Here is a 12496-nt window from a genome sequence, read left to right as displayed (position 1 = left end):
CTGCCACAATTACTGCATTTCAAATTATCCAAACCCATGTTTGGATATTTGTACCTCTCAGTCTTTGAAATTATAGCACTTTCCTCTTCCAAGGCTGTGTCGGCTATTTCATTGAAATTGTCGTGATTTCGACTCCATACAATTGTTTGTATTCTGTCTGAATACAGACTGCACAAATTAAATATTTCTTAACCCATCTGAGAGAGTTAAGATTCCGGCTCTCTCCTCTTGCTCGCAATCTTGCAAAACAGCTTCTCTAAATTTGGATCCAAGTTTCTGAATGTGCTGGATCCAATCAGACACACTCTTCCCCTTAGTTTGCTTGGTACTGAACAATTGATTAGCATTGTAATCTAGCGTTCTTTCCTAGTATACCTGTTCTTTAGAAACTCCCTTAATTCTCCCAAATTTTCCAAATTTCTGTGAGAAATTGTGGTTCTTGTCTCTCCGCTAATTCTCGCTAAACGAAACTTATACAAAGTGGTTGAGTTCCTAGGGTCAGTAACTTCAAATGCTGTGTCTACATTCGCTATAAAAGCAAAAACTTTCCTTCTTTGACCCTTGAAAGGAGTTATAAGCTTTAAAGCTTCACTGATTGCGACATATTCTGTCATAATGGCAGTACTACTATCTGCATTTACAACCTCAGTATCTAAATTTGGATACAGGTTAGGCATGGATTGAGCAAGCACTCACCCTTTCTGAAGTTCTCTGTACGCCTGCCGCGTAGATCGCTTGCAGCACGTTTGAGTCTGCCGTGTAGACCAACCACAATGGTATATGGACTAGCCCACACTACGGTACGCCCGTTGCCAATTCTCCGGCCTGGATCGACCCTCAATCCCAAACTGCCGCTACTGCATCCATGGGATGTAGAATCTTGACTGGAAGTTCCACAGTTCCCGCTGGCAGTTTCCCTGTTGGGATTCCTTCAGCTTTTCACACTCTTATCTTAGCACAGTTACAATTCCGTTTTCCAATACTTCACACACACACATGTGACATTGATGTGTTGGTACTGTTGCCAGTCTGCTGTTCAGGCACGTGCGCACACACACACACACACACACACACCACAACAACAACAACAACAACAACCCCACTTCTGACACCAGTGTTGTATCCCAGTATTTCAGGGATACTCAGGTTCGCCGAGTGGTGAGGAATTTGATGTATGGGGTTGGGATTCGGTGGAGAGACAACAGCAAGCAATTGGATTTAACAGTGCTATATTGTTAGAATAAGAGATGCTTGATGAAGTACATAGGCAGGCACTTTAAATATTCCCTACAAGGGGTGAGGCCGCAGTCCTGCTCATCTAACCCTTGTGACAACTGGAATCCAACTCTCCGTGACTTGCCTTCACCTCCAAGCTGCAGCCTGCCTTGTACCCCAGTCAGTCTGGGTTCTGCCCTTCACACGTGTGGAAGGGGAGGAGACCGCACACATATCTGTTTAGTCTACACATTGGTTGCGAGCTGGTCCACAGCTTGGAAAGAATATTTAAGGTGCCCAAGAAATACAAAATACAGTACACAATTATAAAAGTACTCACACTTCCACATATGCAATACTGTACTACTCTTAGTAGTCAGTGTTGTGAGGTGCTTGATTTGTGTTATGTATTCAAATTTCTATAGTTTCAGGAGGGAACTCTGTAAGCTGACCCTTCAGGCAGATACAATTTGTAAAGTGGTTCCTCATCGAATTTGCTCCATGGCTGTGCATCCAGCAGAGAATAATCTGCTTCTGGCTGTTGGAGATAAGTGGGGTAACCTTGGTATGTGCCAACACTGTCAATAGCTGAGGCTGTATAATCTAAAATGGTAGGATGATTTAATGAATATACAGGGTGCTATTGGAAAGTTCCAAGACTAGATCAAGAAAGAAATACTGACTAAACTTACTCAATTTTGGCTGCCGTCTCACTCAAAATAGTTTCCTTGGGAATGTATACAGTGATCCCATCTTTTTTTTTTCATTCTTCAAGAGCACCATGGAAATCATTCTCCTTAATGCTGTTGAGTACCGCTTGTGAATCCCTTTGGATGGCAGGTACTGTTTCAAAATATCATCCCTTCATTTCCATTTTCAATTTGGGAAACAAAGTGAAATCACAGGGGGCTAAGTCCGGCAAGTAAGGAAGATGGGGAATGATAACCATGTTGTTAGTCACAAACTCAGTGGTTTTCAGGGATGTGTTGGCGGGCGTGTTGTCGTGATGAAGGAGCAATGCGGCACATGTTCAGACTTTCTGGTAAGATCTGGCAAACTCCGTAACTGATCCAAACAGTGTCCGCAAGCTCATAGATTGTTCAGTGACAGTCTTTGTTGATGAGTTCTCATATTTTTTCAACGTTTTCTGTCATTTTGATGGTGCTTCATTGCACTGAATTTTTGTCATCTTCATCTGACACTCAACCAGTCTTGAAACCTGAATGCCATTCAAAAACCACTGTCCAGCTTAAAAAATGTTCTCGAAATGCCTCACAAAGCATTTCAAGGGTTCTGGTAATGGATTTACTGAGCTTCATGCAAAACTTGATGCAGACACATAGCTTGATTTTGCCATCCATCGGAGACAAAAAAAAAACGTGAAGTCAAAAAAGCACTTGTATAAAAACAATGTGTGTCCACAGCATGATGTCATGTAGCAAACTGATGTAATAGGCTTGTGGAAGTGTTACCTTGGCCTCTCCTCTTATCTTTTTCATTGAGACAGTTACAACAGTTACAGTCCGGGAACTTTCCGATACCACCTTGTAAATAGGACGGAATGAGGAAGGAAGCAGCTGTAGTCTAATTTGAGATCTTATCCTGGCATTTGCCTGGAGGGACAGATGAATATCATGAAAGGCTTCAGTCAGTATTGCTGATCTCCAGGTTGAGTTTTGGACTTTGGCCTTCCTGAATGTGAAACAGGAGTATACCCACTTGACAGTAACATTGAGTATACCATGGTAGTTTCAGTAGTTTGATGGTATAGTTCTAAACATTTTNTAATGGCGACCCTTCCTTCACTGGTAGCTTGACAACACATTCCAATCTCCGTGGTAGGATTATGTTCCTGGTTTCGCACGTCTTTTCTGTCTTCGCGATTTCTGTTTGGTTAGCATTCACCATCTCGAGCATCTCCCCATTTAGCTTAACACATTGAGTGTCATAACATATTTGTGCTTTTGCATTTCAGAAGAAATCCCTTCCTAATATCCCGTCACAAGGAATATCTATCTGCCTATTTGCTAACTGAAACTCGTGCATAATTGAACTATTCTCGAGGTTAATCTGAGCCTCTATCGCTCCATGTGTTTCTATCAGGGAACCGCTTACACTTTTTCACCCTTACTTTTCTTTCTGGATCATATTCTGTCGAACCTATCAGTTTCTCTCCCTTCAGGACACTAATGTCGGCTCCAGAGTCTATGAGCAGCAACAACTCACCTGTCTTGCTAATGTTCACTCTTAGCTTGAGGAATTGGCAATCATTCCTCCCTATGCAGCATACTGAGTAGACTGGACTGTTGGTCGGCTGCCATTTCCCTGATGGTCCTGATTCCTTTCCCGAACTGTTACTCCCTGATTTCCCTTTATTACTGGTCTATCTGCCTTTTTCCTAGGCTTTGTACATTCCCGAGCTATGTGACCCTTTTCCAAACAGTTGTAACATACAATATCCCGACTGGGCCCTCGACTTTTGTGCCTTGCAGAAAAATGATTCACCCTTGTGTCCTTCCTGCCCTTAAGAAAGCACCTGCTTGTCACATGATTGTTCCTGCCACAATTACTGCATTTCAAATTATCCAAACCCATGTTTGGATATTTGTACCTCTCAGTCTTTGAAATTATAGCACTTTCCTCTTCCAAGGCTGTGTCGGCTATTTCATTGAAATTGTCGTGATTTCGACTCCATACAATTGTTTGTATTCTGTCTGAATACAGACTGCACAAATTAAATATTTCTTAACCCATCTGAGAGAGTTAAGATTCCGGCTCTCTCCTCTTGCTCGCAATCTTGCAAAACAGCTTCTCTAAATTTGGATCCAAGTTTCTGAATGTGCTGGATCCAATCAGACACACTCTTCCCCTTAGTTTGCTTGGTACTGAACAATTGATTAGCATTGTAATCTAGCGTTCTTTCCTAGTATACCTGTTCTTTAGAAACTCCCTTAATTCTCCCAAATTTTCCAAATTTCTGTGAGAAATTGTGGTTCTTGTCTCTCCGCTAATTCTCGCTAAACGAAACTTATACAAAGTGGTTGAGTTCCTAGGGTCAGTAACTTCAAATGCTGTGTCTACATTCGCTATAAAAGCAAAAACTTTCCTTCTTTGACCCTTGAAAGGAGTTATAAGCTTTAAAGCTTCACTGATTGCGACATATTCTGTCATAATGGCAGTACTACTATCTGCATTTACAACCTCAGTATCTAAATTTGGATACAGGTTAGGCATGGATTGAGCAAGCACTCACCCTTTCTGAAGTTCTCTGTACGCCTGCCGCGTAGATCGCTTGCAGCACGTTTGAGTCTGCCGTGTAGACCAACCACAATGGTATATGGACTAGCCCACACTACGGTACGCCCGTTGCCAATTCTCCGGCCTGGATCGACCCTCAATCCCAAACTGCCGCTACTGCATCCATGGGATGTAGAATCTTGACTGGAAGTTCCACAGTTCCCGCTGGCAGTTTCCCTGTTGGGATTCCTTCAGCTTTTCACACTCTTATCTTAGCACAGTTACAATTCCGTTTTCCAATACTTCACACACACACATGTGACATTGATGTGTTGGTACTGTTGCCAGTCTGCTGTTCAGGCACGTGCGCACACACACACACACACACACACACCACAACAACAACAACAACAACAACCCCACTTCTGACACCAGTGTTGTATCCCAGTATTTCAGGGATACTCAGGTTCGCCGAGTGGTGAGGAATTTGATGTATGGGGTTGGGATTCGGTGGAGAGACAACAGCAAGCAATTGGATTTAACAGTGCTATATTGTTAGAATAAGAGATGCTTGATGAAGTACATAGGCAGGCACTTTAAATATTCCCTACAAGGGGTGAGGCCGCAGTCCTGCTCATCTAACCCTTGTGACAACTGGAATCCAACTCTCCGTGACTTGCCTTCACCTCCAAGCTGCAGCCTGCCTTGTACCCCAGTCAGTCTGGGTTCTGCCCTTCACACGTGTGGAAGGGGAGGAGACCGCACACATATCTGTTTAGTCTACACATTGGTTGCGAGCTGGTCCACAGCTTGGAAAGAATATTTAAGGTGCCCAAGAAATACAAAATACAGTACACAATTATAAAAGTACTCACACTTCCACATATGCAATACTGTACTACTCTTAGTAGTCAGTGTTGTGAGGTGCTTGATTTGTGTTATGTATTCAAATTTCTATAGTTTCAGGAGGGAACTCTGTAAGCTGACCCTTCAGGCAGATACAATTTGTAAAGTGGTTCCTCATCGAATTTGCTCCATGGCTGTGCATCCGGCAGAGAATAATCTGCTTCTGGCTGTTGGAGATAAGTGGGGTAACCTTGGTATGTGCCAACACTGTCAATAGCTGAGGCTGTATAATCTAAAATGGTAGGATGATTTAATGAATATACAGGGTGCTATTGGAAAGTTCCAAGACTAGATCAAGAAAGAAATACTGACTAAACTTACTCAATTTTGGCTGCCGTCTCACTCAAAATAGTTTCCTTGGGAATGTATACAGTGATCCCATCTTTTTTTTTTCATTCTTCAAGAGCACCATGGAAATCATTCTCCTTAATGCTGTTGAGTACCGCTTGTGAATCCCTTTGGATGGCAGGTACTGTTTCAAAATATCATCCCTTCATTTCCATTTTCAATTTGGGAAACAAAGTGAAATCACAGGGGGCTAAGTCCGGCAAGTAAGGAAGATGGGGAATGATAACCATGTTGTTAGTCACAAACTCAGTGGTTTTCAGGGATGTGTTGGCGGGCGTGTTGTCGTGATGAAGGAGCAATGCGGCACATGTTCAGACTTTCTGGTAAGATCTGGCAAACTCCGTAACTGATCCAAACAGTGTCCGCAAGCTCATAGATTGTTCAGTGACAGTCTTTGTTGATGAGTTCTCATATTTTTTCAACGTTTTCTGTCATTTTGATGGTGCTTCATTGCACTGAATTTTTGTCATCTTCATCTGACACTCAACCAGTCTTGAAACGTGAATGCCATTCAAAAACCACTGTCTAGCTTGAAAAATGTTCTTGAAATGCCTCACAAAGCATTTCAAGGGTTCTGGTAATGGATTTACTGAGCTTCATGCAAAACTTGATGCAGACACATGCTTGATTTTGCCATCCATCGGAGACAAAAAAAAACGTGAAGTCAAAAAAGCACTTGTATAAAAACAATGTGTGTCCACAGCATGATGTCATGTAGCAAACTGATGTAATAGGCTTGTGGAAGTGTTACCTTGGCCTCTCCTCTTATCTTTTTCATTGAGACAGTTACAACAGTTACAGTCCGGGAACTTTCCGATACCACCTTGTAAATAGGACGGAATGAGGAAGGAAGCAGCTGTAGTCTAATTTGAGATCTTATCCTGGCATTTGCCTGGAGGGACAGATGAATATCATGAAAGGCTTCAGTCAGTATTGCTGATCTCCAGGTTGAGTTTTGGACTTTGGCCTTCCTGAATGTGAAACAGGAGTATACCCACTTGACAGTAACATTGAGTATACCATGGTAGTTTCAGTAGTTTGATGGTATAGTTCTAAACATTTTGTTAGGTACATATATTCAGAATTGTCTGAAATAAGAAGTGTTTTCCTGACACTGAAGAAAAGTATCTTCTGGGATATAATGTTATGTAGTCCGTTGAAAGTTAACTGATGTTTTGGAGGAACATATGGCCTCCATTTTCAGAGTCAAATAAACTGAGCAAGATATCGGCATGAATACAGGTGACAAGCCCTCAGATTATTCAACCGTGAAGATGGAGGCACATGTTGGTTGACTTTCAACAGACTATGCAGCATGATATCCCAGAAGATAGTACTGTTCATAACCACTGGTGTGAAATACAGAATTGTGAGTACTTCAGATCATGCTTCTATGACATTGTTTTAGAGCAAGGGTCTCCAAACTTTTCGAAACGTGGGCCACATTAGGTAATTCAGCACTTTCAATGGGCCGGATAAAATGAGAGATTAATAACTCTAGGTATATGAGTTTTATTGAAAGCGCAGAATTTCATAAACTAAATACAAAGTACGTGAAAATAAATTATCCTGTATTAATGACAACAGGCAGTAGCAGCAAATGCTCGTATTTTCATCACAAATTGTAATAATACAATTAATGTGAATGATGGAATTCTTTTTGCATTCTTAAATCTGATTAAATTGAGGTGGTGATGATCTGTTACAATTATACTGCACCACTGCAACAAGTCTTGTGCACAAGACGGCTAGTAACCAACTGCTCGCGCTACCTACATTACCACGAAGTGACACTGCCGATCGAGGCCAAACCAGTACGAAGAAATACCGCACAGTATATGGTCCAGAATTAGTAAAATTGTGAATAATATTAATATTAACATAATATGGAGTATCAGTATGTTTTAAACACAGTCTTAATTAATGACTTTGATATCTATGAACAAGTATTTCTTTTACCAGTACTCATTGGAAAATTAGTTCAATTGGCGCATTTCTGCACAATTCTTTCGTGGGCCAGATAAAATCACATTGCGTGCCTGATGTGGCCCGTGGGCCATAGTTTGGAGACCCTTGTTTTAGAGCATTATTTTATAATATATCATAGAATACAAGAAAATTGAGGGGCTTTGGGATTGGATGGAACATGCCCAGTGTCCGGTGTATTCTGGTATTAATTTATTAAATAAAAAACTAAGTACAAACATGAAGAATACAGAAAAACTCATAGTATCTAGTGAGGGGGTTGGTCACTCAACAAAGAACATAAGTGTATGTTTATGTCCAGGGTTCTGAAGGAAACAGTAAAAGGATAGCTAAGAAGTGGGGTGATATTCAAGCATTTGGAGAATGTCAGCAGCAAGTAAAAATGAAATAAATGTAATAAGTTTAGGAAATGTTTGGAATTCGTTTGAGAGTGTTTTGTATTAATGAGACCTAGTTTTATTATATAAATGGCTATTATTTTAATATCTGAGTTTAGTGTTTACTTAACTTACATGTTGGCAAGTTGGGAATTATGAAAAATTTGTATCATTTTTTGAAATCTAAATTTTATTAATCATTTATTTTCATATGCTGTTCTTACACATGGAAAGTTCTCTTTGTTAATATTGTCATGTGTTGCTGTATGTGATGCAACAAATAACTTCATACCGGTCTTGATCTAGTGAATTTCTTGCACAATTTTATCCACACTTACATAACTCACAACTTCAGTATCCCAATTACTTCTCCTGCTATAATCAGTTCCAGACTTCAGCTGTCTTGATTCCATTCACTCGATACAACTCAACAACTCATACCCAATACTTGCTCAACAGAGTCAGAGTTACTTTACGACTGGAGGTTTACCGCCAAACAGTTTGTCTTGGCGTCAGGCCCCTTGAGGTCCACGACCAGAGATTTTTTTTTTTTTTAACTGAACTCTTGCAGTAATAGTCCTTATATAACATCCTCTCTGAAGAGGAGATGGGTTTGTCTCTTGTGAACACACTTGACCTTACGTCAAGTGTATATTTCGCACATATAACATGTTATCGAAAATTCTTCCTTTTGCACTATACACAAGTCCTCTGTCAGTACAGGCTTTACAGAGCAGATCATGCCTAACTTACATATTTTATGCTACAACGAAAACTTAATCATTAGAACGGTTGTAGGCTTGACCACTGCCAAGTTTAAGCCTCTAATATTTTCTGTGTCTGGCTTCACCTTGTCCTATACCGCGAACGTGTTCATTCTCATGATTTTGTATGACTTCTGCTTGTCATCTACACAATTTTGTTATATAATCATATACATACGGAAAGTTGAAAGACGTGGGCAAGTTATGGACTGATGTGCACCTTGAAAAATTTACAATGGTGCGCAAAACCTCGTTTTCCATGTGCTGCAATTTTAGGAGGTAGGCGTCTGCCGCTAATTCCCAAGCAGGACAAGTGTAAGTCATTACTGATCTGATCAGAGCATATAGAGGGATAGTTTAATATTTGCGTTTAGATGCTCATTTTTGAATAGGGAGTAGATTCTTATAAATGTTCTGAAGGCCTTGACTTCAATCATTTCTATGCGAAGTCTCCACATAATCCTCTTATCGAAGATTACCCCCAGGTATTTTACATAATTGACAAAGGGGATATTCTGCCCATTCAATGTAAGGTGAGCCCCACACTGCCAACTCTGTGAGGAATACGCTACATAGATTTCATTGGGAAGTGTTTCAACATCCCCCTTAGAACCCAGATCTCTACCCATGTGATTTTCACATTTTTGGAGACCTGAAGAGAGACAGTCATGGACATCGGTTTGCATCGGACAAAGACCAGTGTGGCTGGGTAAAAATGTGGTTCCGTAAACAGCCCACAAACTTTTTCAAGGATGGGATTGACCATCTTATCTCCCAGTGGGATAAATGTATTAACAGTTTTGGAGATTACTTTTGAGGTAAGAAATGTCCTTTAATATGTTTTGGCTTCTGACCCATTTTCATTTGACTGCCCCTCATATGTAGACTGTACAGTGTGGTGGAGAGAACAGAACCTTGTGACACTCCTGCTTGTATATCCCTTGGTGTAGACATTTCACCTTCGACTGAAACTCTGAATTTTCTCTGAGAAAGGAAAGAGCTAATAAGCTTGATTAGACTTATCAAAAATTGTAATGTATATAATTTATATATTTATTTTTATAATGTGCCATGTTGTATTAAAGGCTTTTTCAGTATCCAAGAATACAGCAGCTGTAGACATGTTATTGTTGAAATTTAAGTTTACGTTGTCCGTAAGCCTCATACATTGAAGTGTCGTGCTATGACAGGCACGGAAACCAAACTGGCTTGCATTAATCAGGCCTTTTTCTTCATTGTGCCTTTGGACTATTTTCAGAATAACTTTTTCGAATGGCTTGCCTTTTGTAGACAAGTGGCTTATTGGGCATAAATTTTTAGGAAATTTTGGGTCCTTACTGGGTTTTGGTAATGTTATAACCTTTGCTTCCTTCCAAGACTTTGGAAAATGGGACAGCCGAAGGCAGTGAATAAATAAATGGGTCAGATGTACCAGTTGTCTTCTTGGAAGATGCCTAAGGCATTCATTTGGAATACCATCAAGTCCACAAGCCTTTCGCAACTTTAATGTATTTGTTAATTTATGTATGTCACAAGGTCATACTTTCCCCACTGGAGTGCCTTCTACAGATGCAAGCATAGCTTGGACTGTAGTCTCTACCTGAAGCACATGGCTTTCGTCACATAGGTCATTAGGTGTGAACTGGTTTTCTAAACAATCTGCTATCACGTTTGCTTTCTCATCAGGGTGATTTGTTATTCCTAAAGGTCCATGAACAGCAGTTGGTGTCTTTGGTCGATCCCATTTCATAAGCGATTTCGCAACAGGCCACAGAACTTGAGGTGTGACCTCACAGTTCCCTACTTTTGTTTCCCACCGTTCTAGTGCCTTCTATGGGTCATTCTTCTGATGGTTTTGGCGAACCAGTTGAGTGCTGTTTTACATGCTGGATCCTGAGTTACTTGCCACAGTTTCCTTAACCTCCGCTTATGTTTCAGCAAACTTTCCAGACCAAGTATGTCCTTATTAAGGTCCGAGAGTGTAATTTTGCTTGTCGATAGCCTATACGCTGAGCTATAGAGGCAGTGAAGTCATGGGCTGCTTTATCGGCTTCTTCCCCTGAGTTAATTTGGATTCTAGGTGAAATTAATTCAGAGGCCAAGCTTTGAAACTGCTTCCAATCTGTGAATTTATGAACCAGCTCTGAAAGATTCCTAGTTTTAACATGATCTAGCAAGTGGAAAACGATTGGTAGGTGATCTGAGTCCAGAATATCAGAGACAATGACTTCTAACAGCCGGATATTCTTGTGCACAACAATATCGAGCATGTCACCATTTCCCGTAGTAGAGTAATGAGTGGAACATTGTGGTGCTGAAGTTTCAAACTCATTTATATGTAGTAAATTCAATAGTTTCATGCCTGAATGGTTGCAAATGACGCTATTCCAAAATGGATGTTTAGAATTCAGATCTCCTGCTAGTATCGACTTATGTCTAAACCTTAACACTTCTCAGACTGGACGCCTAGGCCTAGGCGTTTGGGTTTTAAACATGGCAGACCGGTCGCCTAGATTTAGGCTCTTAGGACACGTTATGTTGCAATGCACTATTCCTCGCTTTGGTGTCCACATGTCTGTAAAAATACTGCGTAGCTGACCTTCGGAATGTTTCTTTTCCGAGTCAGCAACGTGACCACACTCTATTCCCCTCTTACTCTAAAGAGAAGTCCCTTTGTTCAAGTTGAAGCTTCTATGTGTGAGGCAAGATATTCTCAGTGTCAACATGGCTCACAGACGAAAGCAGTTGAAGGCTGCGCGAGCTCTCGGAGAAGAAGAAATCTGTGATTTGATCTCCGATGAGTTATCTGACTTGCCAACTGCTTTGTCTTCTGGTAGTGAGGGCAGTGTCAGTGGCAGTGACAGGGGCCCCCAAAATATTGTGACGAGAAGAGAAAGTGAAAGTGACAGTGAGAGCTCCGATGAAAATGCGAGTGCTAGCATTGCGGGGACAGCCACATGGGGTAAAGTGGACAAAACACCCACTTTGGGAAAGTTTACTGATGCTCCAGGGGTGAGACAAATGCCATCGGACCCTACGCAAGTGTCTCAAGTAGCTGAACTGATTTTTGGAGATAGTTTCTTTGACATGTTGTGTCAGGAGACCAACAGATACTATCTCCAACACCGTGACGCGTATGACAGTACCTATAAGGTGTTGGAAGTGGGTGCATGTCACTTCAGCAGAAATAAACATTTTTTTTTGGCAATAATCGTTCTAATGGGGTTTACAAAAAGGGATAATTTGAAAGACTATTGGTCCACTGATCCATTTTTAGAAATTTCCACTTTCAGCAAACTCATGAGTCATAAGAGATTTGAACAGATATTGTGGTGTTTGCATTTCAATAATCATTAACTGCAACCACAATCAATGGGCAGGCTTTTCAAATTCAGCCCTTATTAGACTTTTTCGTTGAGAAATTTCAGACAGTTTATAAGCCAGGGCAGCAACTGTCTTTGGACGAATCTGTAATTCCTTGGAGGGGAAGGCTTAATTTTCGAACGTATAATCCTGGGAAACTCACAAAGTATGGCCTACTTGTTCATGTAGTCACGGAAAGCACTTCAGGCTATATTGGAAATTTAGAAATTTATTCCGGTGAAGGCAAGAAATTGCAAGAAACTATTGTTTCCATTTTGGATCCCTATCTGGATCAAAATT

The 12496-nt window shown here is 40.8% G+C and overlaps 1 protein-coding gene across 1 annotated transcript in view; it reads left to right on the top strand.

Annotated features, from left to right (window-relative positions):
• Nucleotides 1–12496, top strand: part of LOC111869058 (WD repeat-containing protein 76) — a 60946-nt gene that overhangs the window by 24056 nt on the left and 24394 nt on the right. The window contains exon 6 of the mRNA XM_023860255.2: nucleotides 1641–1780. Within this exon, the coding sequence (XP_023716023.1) occupies nucleotides 1641–1780 (140 nt within the window). The remainder of the gene's footprint in view (nucleotides 1–1640; nucleotides 1781–12496) is intronic.

The sequence above is a fragment of the Cryptotermes secundus genome, unplaced genomic scaffold (assembly GCF_002891405.2).
Source record: "Cryptotermes secundus unplaced genomic scaffold, Csec_1.0 scaffold378, whole genome shotgun sequence".
NCBI lineage: Eukaryota > Metazoa > Arthropoda > Insecta > Blattodea > Kalotermitidae > Cryptotermes > Cryptotermes secundus.
This window is presented reverse-complemented; position numbering and strand designations above follow the sequence as displayed.